The sequence below is a fragment of the Letharia columbiana genome, assembly GCF_014066305.1.
Source record: "Letharia columbiana isolate WasteWater2 chromosome Unknown Sc0000021_s0, whole genome shotgun sequence".
Taxonomy (NCBI): Eukaryota; Fungi; Ascomycota; class Lecanoromycetes; order Lecanorales; family Parmeliaceae; genus Letharia; species Letharia columbiana.
Genome location: NW_023501062.1, coordinates 567806 through 586042, shown reverse-complemented (window position 1 = coordinate 586042; position 18237 = coordinate 567806). Strand labels below are relative to the sequence as shown.

At 50.3% G+C, this 18237-nt stretch overlaps 5 protein-coding genes across 5 annotated transcripts; 4 read left to right on the top strand and 1 right to left on the bottom strand.

Annotated features, from left to right (window-relative positions):
• Nucleotides 1-38: 38 nt before the first annotated feature.
• HO173_006930 (uncharacterized protein) lies at nt 39-431 on the bottom strand (the record flags this gene model as incomplete). The annotated part of the gene is made up of 2 exons (XM_037308836.1): nt 39-196; nt 269-431. 2 exons carry the CDS (start codon nt 429-431, stop codon nt 39-41), a joined length of 321 nt encoding a protein of 106 aa, XP_037164381.1.
• A 2464-nt stretch (nt 432-2895) lies between these two features.
• HO173_006929 (uncharacterized protein) lies at nt 2896-3916 on the top strand (the record flags this gene model as incomplete). Its single annotated transcript, XM_037308835.1, has 2 exons — nt 2896-3144; nt 3206-3916. The coding sequence occupies 2 exons, from the start codon at nt 2896-2898 to the stop codon at nt 3914-3916; spliced, it is 960 nt and encodes a 319-aa protein (XP_037164380.1).
• Nucleotides 3917-5713: 1797 nt separating this feature from the next.
• Nucleotides 5714-13844, top strand: HO173_006928 (uncharacterized protein; the record flags this gene model as incomplete). Its single annotated transcript, XM_037308834.1, has 3 exons — nt 5714-6023; nt 6085-11909; nt 11961-13844. 3 exons carry the CDS (start codon nt 5714-5716, stop codon nt 13842-13844), a joined length of 8019 nt encoding a protein of 2672 aa, XP_037164379.1.
• Nucleotides 13845-13885: 41 nt separating this feature from the next.
• Nucleotides 13886-15073, top strand: HO173_006927 (uncharacterized protein; the record flags this gene model as incomplete). The annotated part of the gene is made up of 1 exon (XM_037308833.1): nt 13886-15073. One exon carries the CDS (start codon nt 13886-13888, stop codon nt 15071-15073), a length of 1188 nt encoding a protein of 395 aa, XP_037164378.1.
• A 721-nt stretch (nt 15074-15794) lies between these two features.
• Nucleotides 15795-16802, top strand: HO173_006926 (uncharacterized protein; the record flags this gene model as incomplete). Its single annotated transcript, XM_037308832.1, has 1 exon — nt 15795-16802. The coding sequence occupies one exon, from the start codon at nt 15795-15797 to the stop codon at nt 16800-16802; it is 1008 nt and encodes a 335-aa protein (XP_037164377.1).
• Between the last annotated feature and the right edge of the window lie 1435 nt (nt 16803-18237).

Here is an 18237-nt window from a genome sequence, read left to right as displayed (position 1 = left end):
CTATTGTACCATATTCTCGCGGCTCAGGGTTTCCACCGTTATAGCATCGCAGCTCCTCCAACAATGGCAGCCAGTCCGCCAGCAACGGCCCAATCCGGCGAGAGCATGGCGGCAGCAGCTTTTTTGGTCGCAGCAGTACTGGCGGAACTTGAGGTGGCGGTGCTGGTCTTGGAGCTAGTGCTTGATCCCGTTGGCTCTGTTCAGACATCAGTATCAGCAGCTATTTCTTCGAACTTATGATCATTGAAAGGTGGAGGATGCTGCTTACGCGTTGCTCTAGACGAGGCAGCTGCGGAGCCCACGGCGTCACCGGGACCGTCGTTGCCACTGCCACCAGCGTCTCCGCTACCGCTGGAACCGACTGGTGACTGGGGGATAGCGTAGGTGAAGGTGAAGAGAGTGAAGGCGAGGAGGAAATTGAGGAGCTGCATTTTGAGAGGTGAGGGCAATGTATCGTTGTACTCGTAAGGCAGAAATCCGTTTCGATGCAGGAAGATTCTTCAAGCAAATGATCTAGGCCCGGAGGCTTCTGCAGCTCTTAAGAAAGCAGAGCACGGCGCAGGGGAGCTGTCAAAGCGGATGACGACATGGGAAAGCTGAGTGTGATTTCCGAAGATATCCATCCTTCATCGGCACCATCAACAAGATATCATCAGCATATCTGTGCCAAATTCCAAGTCCGGGACATTGAAGATACAGATATGCTCCTCTTGAAGAGAGAGAAGAAAGCACGAGGAGCAGAGTGCAATTCTGATAGGTGGACGAATCCTATCTTAATCTCTTAGCCTGCTGCAGTGGCTGCGTCTAGATAACCCATCAAACGGAATTGGAAGCATCGGGCAGATCACCGCAGATTCCTGTCACGTGCAGCATGAGAACCTTTGCCATTGAACCATCGCCCTCACCACCCTTCCCATGTTCATCCAAATATCCAATTCTCCCTCTTGGGAGTGGGCATACCGGGAAGCGGCGGGAGTGGCGCAATCTTAGAAGCTTGGATCCTCCACTAGCACTCTTTGAAATTCGGCACTCGCTTCATTCTCGGCATGTGCAAGCGAGTACGAGTGGTGTAGGAGTGGTAAGATCGAACACTTGCATGCTGCATGTGTGTACCTTCGAGTGTACCTTCGAGTATGATACTCCCGCGATATCACGATACAAAATCATATTGGCTGACGAACTCGTTCCTTAGTCACATCAGGAGATACCAGGGTAAGAGAGCTCCTGGAAATACGGGAATCTCCATTGTACAGGCAATTGGTGGGTGTCCATGGTCTTCGACGGTGGTCATCGAGTGACTAGGTGATATCCATACCGAAAGTGCAGGTACACTCGAAAGTGAAGAGAGGAGGGCCATCGAAAGAGCAGAGCAGTGTCAATATCAACGAAGACCATGTCACAGGGAACAGATCTTTTGTTGTTGTTAAAAAGGTCGATGTGGTGGTACAATAATGCCGAGCTGCATCATCTGCGGCCCTGCGATCAGGGAGGGTCGCCTTGCTGCGTGCACGAATACCATTTACGGTTCGAGCTGGTTGTCCACGTAGTCATGACACCTCCATATGGCCAAAACAGAAAGATAGTTTTAAATCTTTCGTTCTCATTGACATCATGAGTGCGTAAGAGCCAATGACTTCCACACGGGCAAAGTGGTGGAGTAGTCGAAAACGAAGAGAAGCTGCTTTCCAGGTAGAATGAGGAGCCGCCGAGCTGGCCAAAACGAACGACAACCAGTTCGCTATACGTGCAGTCTTTTCATATAAAACCGCTCTATGGGGCATCAGAATTGATCATTAAATACTGGCGCAGACAATATTGTTGTTCTCGTGAGAGGGTGGCAAAATGTATTTCTAGCGTGCGTCGCTAGTGTGGTGACTTCTTGGTAGACAATAATGTTCCTTTCCCGGGTTACAGCTCGGCAGGGTGAAAAAAAGTTCGGCAGGGGAAGCTTCGGCATATGCTTACTTCACCCCGAATGAATTTATAGCATATGCTAAACGTATCCGTTTTACCTCGGATGAACTCGGGCCGGGTTTAAAATAATGTTGGCACTTTAGAGGGGGATACAGGCATATACTATGCATATACCTCAACCGCCTATCCTACACGTCCCCGCCGCGAAGACCTCCGTGATCTACTAATTGTATAATAAAACTATACTGGAAGTAAAGCGCGTAATGGGTTCCGGAACTATCAAGGCCGAGAGGTCGTAAATTAGATTTAAGAAATCAGTATTATATGATAAAAGCGAAGCATATGCTAAGTATATGCTTCTATTGTGGGTAAGTTACCTCGCGCGAGCCAATGTCGCTGGACTGAATTTAATTTTCTTCACCCCCGATGAGGTGCTGGCATATGCTGAGTGTACCCTTTCACCCCGGACGAGGTGCATATACTTAGCATCTACTCACCCCTGCCGAACTTTTTTTCACCCCTGCCGAGCTGTGAGCCCTTCATTTCCCCGCACTCCCATCTCTGCTTTTGCATCCGGCAGCATCAACATCCGGACATTCTCCAGCGAATCGCATACCTTGCTCCGCCACGCCATCGACGCTATGACAAACCATTGAAGGTTGGTGGCACGCAGCCTTGCGATGGACGAGATCTAGGTAGTTGCACTTGCCCACCACTAAACTCTCGCAATGGACAATAGACCACGTTGCCCGCTCCTGCCTAGCCGTACAAATGTCATGATGTCAACTTCAAGAGAGAAAAAGAGGGCGGGATGAAGGTCGTGCAGAGTGACGGAGGCAAACATGGGGAAGGAACGAGTGCGGGGAACAAGAGCTTCATATACTGCCCTCTCCTCCTGCAGGAACCGGTCTCTAGACATTCAACGCCTAGCAACTCCATTCACCGAGATATACCTAAACCACTGAAACCGCCAACGCCAACATGCGCCTCACCTTTGCTTGCCTAGCGAGTCTCCTGGCCTCGGCCGTAGCCGCTCCAGTCGAGAAGAGGGTCAATACGCTGCCACCGGTCGACAGTGCTACCGACGAGTCCGTCCTGCAATTAGCTCTGTACCTGGAACACCTCGAGCTCGCCTTGTATACCGGTGGTTATGAAAACTTTATGGATGCTGAGTACACTGCAGCTGGCTTCCCCGCTGGCTTCCGTGAGAACGTTGGCGTGATTGCTTCGGTACGCTGTCTTACGATGCCCTACCATCTACTGAAGCAGTGCTAACGAGAGTCTCTGACAGCATGAAGCAACCCACTCCGCTACCATCAGCGCCATCCTCGAGAACGCCGGCTACACCCCTGTCCCAACATGCAGTTACAAGTTTCCCTACGACTCCCCCACCTCCTTCGTCGACCTGGCCAACATGATCACCTCCGTCGGCATCGGTGCATACCTTGGGGGCGCAGAACTTCTCACGGATGACCCAATGCTAGAGGTCGCTTCAGCCAGCATTCTCACTGTTGAAGCTCGCCACGATTCATATCTCCGAGCCGGTGTTGGTGCTTCACCATTCCCTACGTCCTTCGATACCGCTCTGACAGCCGTTTTCGCGTACAACCTCGCTCAGATGTTCATCGTCGAGTGCCCACAGCAGCTACCTCTTCCTATCCTACCCAAGCTGACACTCGAGTCGCCCATGCCACCTTCAAACCTTCAGCCTCCGACTCCTGCCGGAACATTGCTCAAGTTCATCTATGATCCCTCGACATTCTTCGTCGAGGTGGCGCCTGGCACACCTCTCTACATTGGTTTGATCAACATGGTCACGAACGTTACCTACACCGAAGTCACAAGCTGCGGTACTGGTTGTGCTACCATCCCTGTCCCTGAGGGAGCAGCTGGAGCAGCGTTTGCTGTGCTTACGACCTTCCCCACTGCTGATGCATTGACGGAGGATCAGCTGTCGAGCTTCGGTACTCTTGCTGGCCCGGCGGAGGTCATTCTTTCCTGAGCCGAGACAAGTCACACTACATAAACGAGGATAGCAGCGGTGGTTGAATGTCAAGCAAAAGCGTGCACGTTGATGATGCGACGGTTCAATGTACATATCCATAGCTGTAATGCCTAATTTGCTAATTCAGGGGAAATGTCCCCAATCTTGATAGGTCTCACGTGCACATGAAGGTTCTATACAAAGGTGTCCCATGCAATAATGGGTGGAAGGCTCGATTGGACATGATTGGTCAATTGGCATGAGCTTGGCGCCAAGACCAGCCGTTTGAAATGTTACAAGGTTACGAGGGTCAACATTTCTCGGAACTCTGAGAGAAGCAGCATCGACGAGGAAGTCTGCGCGCTCTCCAACGCTCGTTCTTGTGCAGTTTCCGTCATGCACAGCGAATGCTTATGCGCTGATACCTCCAATTCTCTCTGCATCGACAGCTTGCCGTCCAGGCTTCCCATCCTTTCCCCTCAACTCCTCTCCGCCTCAGTCATTCCGATTCCCTTCACTAATGGATAGCCATACCACCGCACCACCACGTCCTCATCCGCCTCGCCGGCATCATCCCCAAGCAATTCCTACAACCAATAATACCCTCTCTTCCCAACCCAACAAAAAACCAGCTTTCTCCAGACAGCCACAACGATCAGTTGCTCTCCATCGGACACTCCATATGCCTCCGCTCCTCCAATGGCGTCTGATGTGAAGCAGACTGAGCGTATATGGGATATAGAAATGGTTTTATGTACTGCCTAGAGATCATGCTTGAAGGCTGTGGGTTTGGGGCAGGGATGGGGTGGCGGAGGAAGATGCATCGGATAAGAGGTGGAGTATAAGCCGTGGGCAAGGCTTTGGAAGAGCGTCGGCACGGCGGTATGGTCGTTTGGAACAAGGATAGAGCGGGAGAGTGACAGAGACTATGTGTGCTGGTGATTGAGGAGGGATACGGTTGTGTGGACGGCTCTGGGTGCGTTAGATGGGGTCGGCTTCTGACAATGAGGATGGGGATACCTGCGTCGGGCTCCTGGTTAGGATGCCAGAGCTCTTCCAGCCGAGAAACGGCAACTTTTCCGTGTCAGAGTGTGGCATGGACATGCAGTCTCGATGCGGTGTAGGTTTGCTTGGCTGCATTTGGGAAGTACGTATCTGCTGTTGCCCGCGGCCCCGCACAAGGCTTCTCTTTCCTCCCTGCAACAGAACTGCCCGACATAGCCATGTCAGTACATGAGGCCCTGGAACGGGCCCCTGGAACGGACAAGGATTCCAGCATCTAATGCTTGATCAAGAACAGGGAAACGCGTTTGCTCATGAGACACAGGCCCAAGCGGCCGGGTTGCGACAATACTTACCAAGAGCTCTTGGGAATGCTTTATTTGTACAGTGGTCGAGAACAGTTTTGACCAGATAGCATCAATCCGCGCATTGTCAGTTGTGGTGTGAAGGAGAGCCAAGTTTTTATGTTGGACTCTAGGCCTTGCCTGACCACTTCAATACTTCTACACACATTGGATCGCCTCCTTCTCACATTACAGTTGCATCACACACAGTCTCATTTTCATGGCGATCCGGCATCAGCGACAACTGCTGCTCACTCGCATTACAATTTGACGGACCTCATCGGGCCAGTGCATCACCTCGGTCCGCAGTCGCTCAAAAAGCGGTCACCGTCTTCTCACCAAAGAATTCTGTCTCTGATACGACCTGGCATAGCCCACACTTTCTGCTTTTCTCACTTTCCACTTTACAAAATTCATTGAGCCACCAGTAGATCTTTGGCCGGCCGTTGTGTTGGCACAGCTCACGGCCATGGCTCTCTATCCTGCAGAATCCTTAGAGTTTATCATCAACCATGTCATCTTACCACCTAGACTGCCCCAGGAAGCGGACAATTCGAAGACCTCTCGTGCCGCTGGACAACATTTACTCGGGCTCCTCTCATCGAAATTGGATGCCTATTGGCGTCAATACCGGCGAGACAATTATGGCCCCCTGTCTGCATTCAACAACGCCGGGGACGTCATCAAGACCATGCTCTTGCGTTGTGCTACCGTGGTCTCCACAGACACTTTGTCTGCGGATGTTCTCACGCGTCTGTTTGTGGAGCTGAGAGTAAAAGGTGTGTTTGTGTCTAGCTGCCACAACCTTTGCTGCCTCTCTCGCTAATCTCATCTTCGCAGATGTTCTCATCGTACCGATCAAAGCTCAGAATGCAATGCTCATCTTGCGAAGGACCAAGGAAACGGTTATATTTGAATGCTTCGAGGCTTCTCCCTCTGCTGGTGCCGTCATGGGATGCAAAGGAAGTCTACTTTGCACATTTCCCGCCCATGCCCGTGCTGTCCATGTCTCGACCTTCCATGACCCTCGATTCCACAACGAACTGGCTGCTGCATTAAGCAAGCTAGACATGGAGGTTGTCGACGAAATGATGCCTCAATCTCATAAGGCGGGTTCTAAGATGGCGGAGATTCGAGACACTGCTCATCCAGGACTTGTAAGCGACATGCTCATGGCCATCCTAGCTTCCGTGGGAGAGTCGGTCCAAGCACAGCGAATCACTAAACGAACAAGAGACGACGTTTTGTGGAGCAACGCTCTCCTGCCTTGGCGACGATCGCCCCTTTGGCTTGCTATACGGGTCACCATACAGACTACATTGTGCCGAGAATTACTGACAGAAGAGGGGAACATCCAGTATAAAAATTTCATGATATATCTGATGTCAGAGATTGCGTCCATGGCAGTGCGTATGGATGAGCCAGTGGATACGTGTCATGCCGTTCTGGCCAAGATCGCTCGTCGTGTGCATAAGCTAGGTCCACATACCTTTGGCTTCGTCCAGGAGGAGGCTTTGGATACCTGCCAGCGTGTTAGGGCCCAACAGAGCGTGCAGTGGGCCGAGGTGCGGAGATTGGACGCCGACCGCCCAACGACAGTCCAGAAATCATCTTTTGCCCGCGATGCAGCACTCTCTTTGAGTGTGAGTAGACTATACTTGGACGCGACATTGGCGTACGGCCAAAACAAAGCTGCCTCCGCAAAATCCTTTGCTCCAGATTGTCAACCTTGGCTGGGATCGTCTCGAGGACTTCCAAGTCTTGATACGAGCAGTGCTGCGGGGGAAGAGCTTGTCTTCGTGCTGGCCGAGTTTGAAAGCTGGGTTACGATTTCTCTTCCTCCCTGGGTTGCAAAGTTCGACTCGTGCCCCCCAGCTCCTGAGGACTGCATGGCACTTGCCACTCTAGGAGAAAGCTACTGGCACAAATCGGAAACAGCCTACGTCGACGCACCAGAGCAGCTTTCGATAATGTTACTCATTATTGCGGAGCTCTGGCATGCGGTCGACCGCTTGGCAATCAATCTCTTCCCCCTACTCAAGCAGTATTCTCCGGTGGTCTCTAACGACCTGTTCTACCCGCTACTATTACCCCAACGGGGCCATATGCAGCGTCTGCACAAAGTGGAGCAGTACATCACATTCCGCCATGCCCACGCGAGGCAAGAGAATCCCTCCATCTTCTCCGATCCCGGAAGCAGATCCTTTGCGGTGGCGTATTATGCTATTTCCGCCCCACACCAGGCTTTGAGGGCGCGGATTGAAGCAGAAGCCTCAAAAAAGAGGGCGGCCAAGAAGTCGGAATGGGTGGAAGCTTCGGATAGGTATCGCCGGCTCATTTCCGAGGCGGAGGCACTTGAGTGCCAATACATCATGGAAATCAGCGTTTGGGTGCACAATGTGCCTTGCAAGAAATGCGATCTCAAAAGCCAAGCAAAAAATACTAGAATTTCCAAATACGAGTGGCCGCTGCCTACAGACCAGTATTCCTGCATGTCCGCTGTGTTCGAGCTTGACTGTCCGGCAGGTTTCGTCGCTTGGCGTAATCTTACATGGATGCTGACGCATGACATTGGGAGGCCCCAGTGGAATCGTGGTGAAATCCACGCCGATACCTTGCATTCTTACTCTGGGCTTCGGAGCTACAGCCAAGAGAAGTCGTCACGTATGGTACTAGCATCGACGGTGAAGTCCTTCGAGAAGACACACTACACTCTCGGGTTCCCCGTTCGCTATGATGAGATCTACAGTAACAATGCGTTACAGTACGAAATGCTAGACAAAACACAGTTGAGTTGGGTGAAAGAGCAGTCCAACAAGCCAAGCCTCGAGCATAAGTGTATCCAGCCGCTTCCCGATGGTCCTTACTCAAACTTGCAATTTGCTGTCGATTCAACAGATCATGCACAGAACCATGTTCTGGCAAAGCAGGACATTTGCTCCCCTGCGTTGAGTCTCCATGAGTTTATTAGCTTTGGGTCCTTGCGCGCAGACGGTGAACAAACCCAATGGGTCAATATTCAACGCGAGCTGAGCGCCTCCAATTTAAGCTTTAATACCGAAGCTGTATCGACACTGTTTTTGCACGCTGCTTATCAAGCGGGGTCCAGTGGGGACAATGTGCACAGAATCTCGCACCGCATTCTTGGCAACCAGCCATTCTGCGAAGAGCTCTTGGCTAAGATCCGGGTAAGTTTGGACACTGTGGAGGCAAACTGGAAAAGTGACTATTTCATGTTGCTTCTGGTCAACGTTACACTTCGGACGCTTTCTCTTACCCCAGATAATAGCGTCGTCTCACTGGCTCTGGAATTGTTGAGACGTATCCGCGGAATTACTCAACAGTGGATGGGAGCATTGCGGAGTCTTCTGCACGAAGCTACCAAAGACGCTCAGGTTCAGAACCTCCAACACCGCCTGCTGAAGGCTGCCATGCTTTGCAAATTGACCTACGACGTTGACAGTCATTACATCCCACAAGTGTTGGACAGCGACAGCGATCTGAGTACGTGGGTCATCAGCTGCGTGCTGGTTCGAGAAAATGTCCTGGGCGACGCCACATCTTTATCGCCGTACACACGTCGCATGTACTTACACGATCTAAACCTCACGCATGCCCTTCACAGCATTGCTCTTGGCCTTGTCATGACAGGCACCAATCAAGGCCTCGACCGAGGAATATCGAAGGTCTGGCCTGGCTTTCAATCTGCGTCGAACAGCTGGAACGCTCTGTCTGGTCCAAACGAGCGATGGGTAACAACACGAACAAAAGCATCCTCCGGCTGCGCCTCGCAAACGGTGCATTACAATGTTCTAGACGGAGAGTTGTTGGTGGATGGAAGACCACTGGGTCGACTTCCAAGGGAATACCTTAGCAGCGAAACTTATCGAAGAGTCTTTGGATCCCAGCTTCTAAATGTCTTCGCCGCGGACATGCCCGGAATGCTCTACATGACAGCCCAGGAGATTCATGGCTATCTGGCCTATTTCACCGTACGTGAAGGGAAAGTCGTGGTTAAGCTCCGTCAAGGTTCGCAAATCTTGGAATATGTGCCCCATGCTGTCTTCGTGGGTGACATGCCTTCTAAACTCATCAATGATTACGTTCACTGGCTCGATCTGTCATCCCACGAAATCGAATTCAGACCACTAAAACGGCGTTGGACTAGCGTAAAGAAGAACTGGCGCCTGGGATACCAACCGAATAATGTTTCACATCTTTCCCAAGGCGACATTTCGCTGGTTGATGTACGAAGTGCTACCTTCAGGAGAGCAATGGACGTATTCCGAGCATTGGAAACCTGGGAAAATACCCTTGTTTTTCTCTCTTCTGACGGGCGGCTTGATGTCTACTTACCCAGATTTGATCTTCAATTTTTCTTGAACACAGAGGGCCACTTCCAGTGTCATGAGCTTTGTCGTATCGTGGATCCTGACCAGGCCCTCGAGACTATGATTGGGCTTAAGAGCCGGCTGGTCCTTTGCGGGATCGGTCGGCTGGCTAAGAAATTTGACCGTCTTCTGCTAATTCCCCAAGGGGAGGTGTCCATCTCAAAAAACAGCTCCCACGTCAGTGTGAAAGTGGACACTAGCGGCAGAAAAATCCGGCTGTTCCGGTATCAGATCGATGGGGTCTTACGGCGTCTCCAAGGATCCGGAGACATTACGAGCACTTTGTACAAAGCGTACCTTCATGCTGTCACATCATACGTGCTTCCTGATCCGTTTACTGGCAACACTGGAACAGAAGAGGCTTTGGCTTGTCTCCGACAACAGTCCATAAGCTTGACGAAACCAGCGGACGAGGAAATACTTCGACTTTTGACATGGATCGCTGAGCTGACGCCTGACCGTAAGTTTTACCCGAAGCATCTCAAAGTGATGCAGCAAGTCGAATGGAACCCTCGGCTATCTACGATGGCCCAACACGATGATTTCGTGATGCTTGCCCAGCAGATTCTGGCTTCCGGAGATAGGTTTCTCGTTTTCTATCCAGACAGCAAAGGAGCTTCGAACCTGTATGCTGGTCGCGACAAGGACCTTTTGGATCGTGCAAAGGTCAGGGATTCTGGCTTTCTTGGCTCTAGAATTGGTGGCAATGTAGCCAAAAATCAATGGGACGTCACATACCAAGCTCGCGATCGCACTCCATTGGGGGGGCGAGCAGCTAGGACATATGGCATTGCATCACTCGTCCGAGAGTGGCCCCAGAAATGCAAGGTATCTAGGAGACTGATGCAAGAGCTTCAAGCCCTGGGAACAGTATCTGGATTCGAGGCGCGCTTCGGGTCTTCAAAGCCGTTGTCTGAATTGCTGGATGTCTCTTGGGCTTCTTCGTGGGCAAGCCTTCTGGAACTTTGCCGATCCAGCTCGCAACAACAAGACACCTATCGATTGCTTTTTCTCTTCTCCACGATAGCATACGGCCGCGACATTACAGATCTCGCTCGGTTGGCTACCTTGTTGGCATTCGCTTTCTCGCGGGAGCTGCGCGCAATTGGCAGCCCTCCTTCCCATCAGTCGTTTACATTGACTCACGGCATCACTTTCCTCTCTTCAGAAGTGCGCCCCATTATCCAGCGACAAATGAAAGAATTCACGTCTTCATCCAGTCACATGAGTGCATCTGACCGACGAGCGGAAGAGCAAACCTACGACGACGACAAACAGGTCCAGACTGATAGTGTTTTAGAACACTACAGTGACCAATGGCCTCGCAGTGTACCCCAGCCTCCTAGGGCAGCAAGTGCAAGTCTGCTGGATATACATGCTGCAAGCCTGGAGGTTGAGCTTCTCTTCGCTCATTGGACCAGGAATGGAGAGCTCCAGAATTATATAAGCCGTGCTCAATCAATACTGGATCGGATATACGAAGACCGACCTACTCAACAGTACAGAGCTGACGTTTGGCAAACGTGGCAGGCCCATCTGAGACTGGATGCTGCCCCTCTGCTACCAACGTTGCCTATGCTCATGTCGGCTGCGCCGCCCCCACTGTCCCAAAAGCGTGAGGTCAAAACCATTGAAAGCATATCACAAGTTTCAACCTCCAATCCAAAGCTCCAAAGCTTGGTCAAAGCATTGGGCGCAGAACGAAAAAAATCATCCATGCGCAAGCGGTACAGCGATGAGCTTCTAGCCAGCCTCGATGCATTTGGTAACCACAAAGAGCGCCTCGTTCCCGGCACGTTACCCTGCTCGCTTAGAGACCTTCTGCTAGACGGTCAAGGTTGTCAGGAGTATTTTTCCGATATGTTCGAGCGCATATGCGATAGCCTTGGCCCTAAGGACCGAGTTTCACAGATCTTGGAGGCCGGGGGACTTCGGCCGCGACCCACAATTCGTTCTATCGTTGCAATCTTAGCCAATTTCGCGGTGTTGAAAGTACCTTTGTGCTGGAAGTCCCGCCTCCTTGCGCTAGGGGAGGCAATCACAATCCTTCAGCGTGCCCGGCGACTTGTACTTGCTGGCGAACGGAACGATGTACCGACTCTGTCTGCTGAGCTGGAAAACGTCGGGCGTGTCGGATGGGAAGCCTCTCGTTGGCCTGAGTGGCTTTTGATTGAAATAGAGAACGACCTTCTCATCCGACCAAATCAGGCACAAGTGGCACTCGAGATGCTGAGCCCGTCATCGTCTATGAGCTCTCTCACACAGCTAAACATGGTCTAGTTCCCTAAATTTCTTGCGTGTAACAAACTGCTGACGTCATTACAGGGAGAGGGAAAGTCTTCTGTGATCGTCCCTCTTGTTGCTGTCGCAATCGCAAATGGCAGTAGACTGTCAAGGGTCATCGTCCTCAAGTCGTTGGCTCAACAAATGAGCGATACCCTCACCGTGCGTTTGGGGGGCTTACTGGATCGTGCCATCTATTATATGCCATTCAGCAGGAAGATTGACATCACCACGGCGGTGGTTAGACAAATCCAGGTATTGCAGGAGACTTGTAAATCTTCCAAAGGCATTCTACTTGCCCAGCCCGAACACATACTCTCATTCAAGCTAATAGGAATCGAGCGGCTAACGGCGGGAGAATTTGAGATCGCTGCCCCGCTCCTCCAATCACAGAGCTGGTTGGAGGCGAACTCTCGAGATCTTTTAGATGAGAGCGATGAGATCCTCGATGTCAAGTTCCAGCTCATCTACACTCTGGGCTCTCAAAGACTAATGGATGGTCAGCCTGACCGCTGGCTCTTAATACAATCAATGTTCGACCTTATTGAGAAGCACACTATCATTCTTCAAAAGACAGACCATAGGCACATAGAGATAAACCATCGGACGCGTTCAAGCTTCCCCACCATAAGAATACTTTCGGAATCCATTGCCCACAAACTCATGAGTAAGGTGGCTGATGACGTGCTGGAAAGCCACCTCCCTACCTTGAGCTTCGAGCAATGTCCGACACGGGTGAAGGAGGCTGTGCTACAGTTCATCCAAAACGTACGCGTCTCTAAAGAGGACTCCGATGTGATCAAAGGCTTCTATGGTGGCGGAGCATCATTCCTACAAAACCTCCTCTTGACTCGAGGTCTGATCGCTTACAGGATCCTGCTGTTCGTGCTGCGGGAAAAGAGATGGTCTGTTAACTATGGTTTGCACCCCACACGTTGTTTATCGGCTGTTCCTTATCGCGCTAAAGATGTTCCTGCTCCGAGCGCTGAGTTTGGGCACCCCGATGTTGCGATAGGCCTGACTTGCCTATCATACTATTATACTGGTCTGTCCGAGCCACAGATCAGGCAGTGCTTTGAGCTGCTTTCGAAGGCCGACGATCCTTCGTTGGAGTACGGAGCGTGGATCAACCGCTGCACCAATCTGCCAAGCCATCTAAAAGACTGGAGCTCTGTGAACCTCGAGGACGACCATCAATGCAGCAACGAACTGTTTCCGGCTTTGAGGCACTGTAAGAAGATTACTGACTACTTCTTGGCCAACGTCGTCTTCCCTAAAGAGGGCAAAGAGTTTGACGAGAAATTGTCAACATCTGGCTGGGATGTGCCAGCTAAAGTTGGAGGACCGCATTTGACCACAGGTTTCAGCGGGACCAACGACAATCGTTTCCTACTTCCACTTTCAATCACACAGCAAGATCTGCCGAATCTCCAGCATACCAGTGGAAAGGTGCTGGACTGTGTCGTACGAGAAGAGAATTTGCGCTACTTCTGTGCAAGAGACTCGAAAGGTCGGCAGGTGTCAACCAAAGCACTGCTCCAAGATATCACCAACGCCGACCCCCATGTGCGGGTATTGATTGACGTTGGGGCGCAAGTGCTGGACGTGTCCAACAAAGAGCTGGTCAGGACTTGGATGACCATGATCCCCAATGCTGACGCGGGCATCTTCTTCGACAAAGACGACAATGTCATGGTACTGAACCGGGATAACAACCTCGAAAAACTCACAGCCTCCTCGTTTCAAGCCCGTATGGATCGATGCCTTGTTTATCTCGATGAAGTACATACCAGAGGGACCGATCTAAAGCTGCCAACGAATACTCGTGCGGCCGTGACTCTAGGCCCAAGACTGGCGAAAGACAAGCTCGTCCAAGGCAAGTTTCCAACCATGAGTGTTTCAATTTTTAGCCTAACAGTTTCATAGCGTGTATGCGGCTTCGCAAGCTTGGTCAAGGCCAGTCGTTGATGTTTGTGGCGCCGCCGGAAGTCCACCAGAGCATCATAGGTGTTACTGGCAAGGACGGTAACGATATTAATGGCTACGACGTTGTCGCCTGGAGTCTTGAGCAGAGCTGCTTAAACATTGAGCGCTCCCAGCCGCTGCGAGTGCTGCAAGGCTTGAGTCATCATCACCGACAAAACACGATGGCTCGCTTCAGGGAAAGATATGATAATCTTGAAGACGTAGCCAACGAGACGGATGCTACGAAGGGTTTTATATCGGCATTCAGAGAGAAAGAAGAGCAGCGCCTCACGGATCTTTACGCTCCTGCGTCCCTCAAGACCAGCGGCGTCCTATCTGTCATAGATTCTAGCCAAAAGGATTCTGATCCCACTGTACAAAAGCTGCTCGCGATTTGGCGAAGTGTGGATCTCTCTATTTCAGCAGGCGCGTCGATGCACGAGGAGCATGAGCGAGAAGTGGCCCATGAAGTTGAACAAGAGACACAGATACAGCGCCCTCCCCACGTGAAGGCCGTCAGACGTGTGGTGGACATTTCGCTTCGACAATTCGTACGCACTGGTAGCGATCTCAGTTTCCAACAGTTTACTCAAGCACATGACGTTGTCGGTCACACATCAGCAAAAGATTCAATCGCAGCCGAGCTGTTTGGTCATCTAAGAGTGACCACGGATTTCCCCCGGACGGTGGACCGCCCGCAGTCTGGCTACTACGATAGCTATCTTCGTCCTGTGAACTGGGTTCTCACAAGCAAGCAGTATGCCCAGCCTGCCAACTTGCTTCTGGTCTCACAGTACGAAGTCAACGAGCTCTTCGATGAGATTCACGCGAATTCTGCAAAAGTCAAGCTGCATATCTACGAGCCCCGCGTCACGAAATCCCTGCGTGCTGTGGATCTCGCACCGCCTGGCCGAACATGTCCTTCTGTGGTCGGCTGGCAAAGCCTGACGCAGAGACTTCGGCACGAGCTGCATCTGTTTGCCGGCCAGCTATACTTCAACACATTTGAAGAATACCGTGAGCTTCTCACAGACGTGATTAGTGCAAAGTCCACAGTCCAAGCCGAACAAGCTCTCAGATTCATCAAGGCTTGGGTTGCTATCCGTCGCAAAGGGCAGAATTTCTGGCCGACCCATGTTGGACAGATGGTCAACAATCGCACGATCAAAGAAGGGAGGGCTTTTGACTGAGGTGCGGCAAGTGGAGAACGAGGCGAGCTTTGGTGGAGGAAGAATTTGAATCGTACTTGTTGCATGAATGAATGGCACGAAAAGAATGTGAGATGCCAGGCTTGGTCTCTGCATCTGGAAATGTCCTCGTGAGATACATAGAGGCCCAATTTCTGCAGCTTGGATAGACGGAAGGAAACAGATTGGACAAGTGGCACCTTTAGATTAGAGAAAAAGGGCGACAAGGATTTTCCCATCCCGGCCTTCAATGACCGGCCCTTGCAGTACATTTTCTCTATAAAACTTTGGTGTTATTCACGGTAGATTAGATCGAGGCAACTCCAAACGAGGCGAAGCTCTGGTAACCCACCCTCTAAGGTGCAAATCTGTTCCATTTGTAAGTGTGGCCATTAATTTACCCTCCTTCGCCTTGCTTACTTGCTGGCTTGCTTGCCTGCCTGCCTAACTTATCATCTTCAATAGCGAGCAGTCTTTAACACTTATTGTATGTCTTCCGACACGTCTCCTTTCAGGAAATTGCCACTTCTCCGACCAATCGGCTCCCATCAGCCACTAACCCCCATCCGCCACGCTTACCATTGTAACCTTGGGTAAAGCTGGTGCTACCGTCCTTCAACCTTTTGAACTCTCATCGCACCACAGTCGACACGCCCAGAAAGTATCATCCGTCAAGATTCAGACCATCTCCAAGGCCAAAAGAACCGGCTTTCTCCTATCGATCATGGAACCAGGCTTGAAGTCCTTTCTGATGGGACTACCGCTCGAGGTCCGCATCAAGATCCTAGAGCACCTCCTGCCCAATCTTTCCGAGATCAAAGTCTTCGACGGCTACTACGACAGCTTCAACCCTGTCAATGGTTATGATATTTGGATGGGGGCCGACAAAGTCATTACCGACCGCATTGCATCCATAGTACAATATCGGGACGATGGTGAAAAGTGCCACACTGCTATCCTCCGAGTCAGTCACCAGCTGTATATTGAGGGTACTGCGATCACGTACAACCGCGCCTTCCGTGCAGTGATAACCGCTAGAGGACTTACCTTTCTAAAGGGTCTACTCAGCTCTTCAGAATGGTGCTACAAGTGGGTGAACATCCCGGTGCCCAGCGAGTTGCGCCATTTTCCGTTCCACATGGCAAAGCAAGTCCAGATTGAATTCTGGGCAACACGGTTCAAGAAAGAGGAACCAATCCTCTACGATACGCTGCTCGGCTTCTGTTTGGTTCTATGCAACAAGCCCAGTCTTAGGAACGTTCGTGTGGATTTGTATGATCGAGAGTATCGACCCAAACCTGTACTCAGGAACCGAGATCGCATGGCAGACGGCAGCAGGCCGAACCCACCTCAACACATATACGGAGGGGAAGTGCTCGATGGACCATTCCAGCGTACGGAAGAAGAGATGGAATTTTGGAGTGATGTCCAGAGAAGGGATTTCTACGACCTAGATGCTGAGCCTTGGGAGCGAGCGGCCGGTCGCAATTTCAGATCCTGTTCAGCACGAGGACGCGAACTCAGAGGTCTGCCGCGCATCAACGGGCTTGAAGAAGCATTGGAGCCATTGAAATTGCTCGCACATGTTGGCAGGGCCAAGATCAACTTGACCCCAGGAGCAGGAAATGATCCGGAAATGGTGGCAGTTGCGGAAAAGCTTCAGGATTCGATGATGCATCAGGGGCTCCGACATGAGATGGACCTGACTGACCTACGACTCACTTTCCTTTGAGGGTGATAGCATTCTACCAGGATAAGGCTACGAAGACATCTCATCGATGCAGCGAGAAAGTGTTAGATGGAGCTGGAGAAGAGAGGTTCTGCACGAGCTGTTATCATTGCACAATATCCACAAGCAATCTCGTGGTCGATGGCGGTGGCGGTGGCGGTGGCGGTGATATCTTTTTGGTGGTGTAGTATAGGTCTGATGGCAAAGTTTTAGTTTACAGTATAAGAATGGAACATATCTGGCTGTTAAGGGAGGAGGCTTCTGGTGCCTACCCAAAGAAGAAGTCCCCATTGGACGGCGACTTCTTCTTTGGCGAACCCTGAAAGTTTGACACACCAGATCATAGACCTCTGTCATCCCTATGCTTGTCTTTCGACGTGCACCTCACCGAGGTACTCAAAGGCGATTCACTCATCCCACCGTTCACAGGCCTCGAGTTGATCCTTCAACAAACTACTCCGCAATTTCGGCAAGGCTCGGATCAACCTCACCGTGGGGCCGGAGAAGGATGAGGACATGAGGAGGATCGCCCGAGAGTGTCGAGATGCGTTGATGCGCAGCGGCCCGCAGGATGAGTTGGAATTGAAGTTCATTGACTGGTGCAGCGATGCTGGTGTCGAGAGTGGAGTTGAGTCTTCGTACTTGGGTGAGTACCCATATCTATAGCTCAAGACATCCGAGAGGCAAGTTGTCAGGGATTGTTTCTGCATATTACCGTTATGAGGAGTTGGCACTGGGAGCCTTATAACTGAGGCAATGGTAGTGGTAGCTTAGAAAGCAATAATGGAAAGACTGTCAAAGTCACATATAGACCTTTCAGCTTCAATCTCTAATGCAAGCATGCTTCTCGATTACGTGTCTAATGAATAGCCGTGTCGATAGAGAAGCTGAAGGTGAAAAGAGAGAATATTCCTTCGTCTCTAGCGGTAGCGAACATACGAGTATTCCGTGGCTTCTCTGCTGCCTTTTCCGATTTGCTTTCTTTTTTTTTTTTTTTCCCCCTTTTTTTCTTTTTTTTTTTTTTTTTTTTTTTTTTTTTTTTTTTTTTTTTTTGTTTTAAAAAATAAATATTTTTTTTTTTTTTTTATTTTTTTTTATTTTTTTATTTTTTTTAAAGTTTGGATTGTTAAAAAAAGAAAGGGAAGCAAGCAAATAATTTTTTTTTTTTTTTCAAAAAAAAAAAAAAAAAATTTTTTTTTTTTTTATAGGGGGGGGGGGGGGGGGTTTGTTTTTTTTTTTTTTTTTTTTTTTTTTTTTTTTTTTTTTTTTTTTTTTTTTTTTCCGGGGGGGGGGGGGGGTTTTTGGGTGGTTTTTGGTAGTTTTTAAAATTTTTTTTTTTTTTTTTTTTTTTTTTTTTTTTTTTTTAGGAAGAAAGTGGATTTTTTTTTTTTTTTTTTCTTTTTTTTTTTAAATAAAATTTTTAAAAATTTTTATTTTA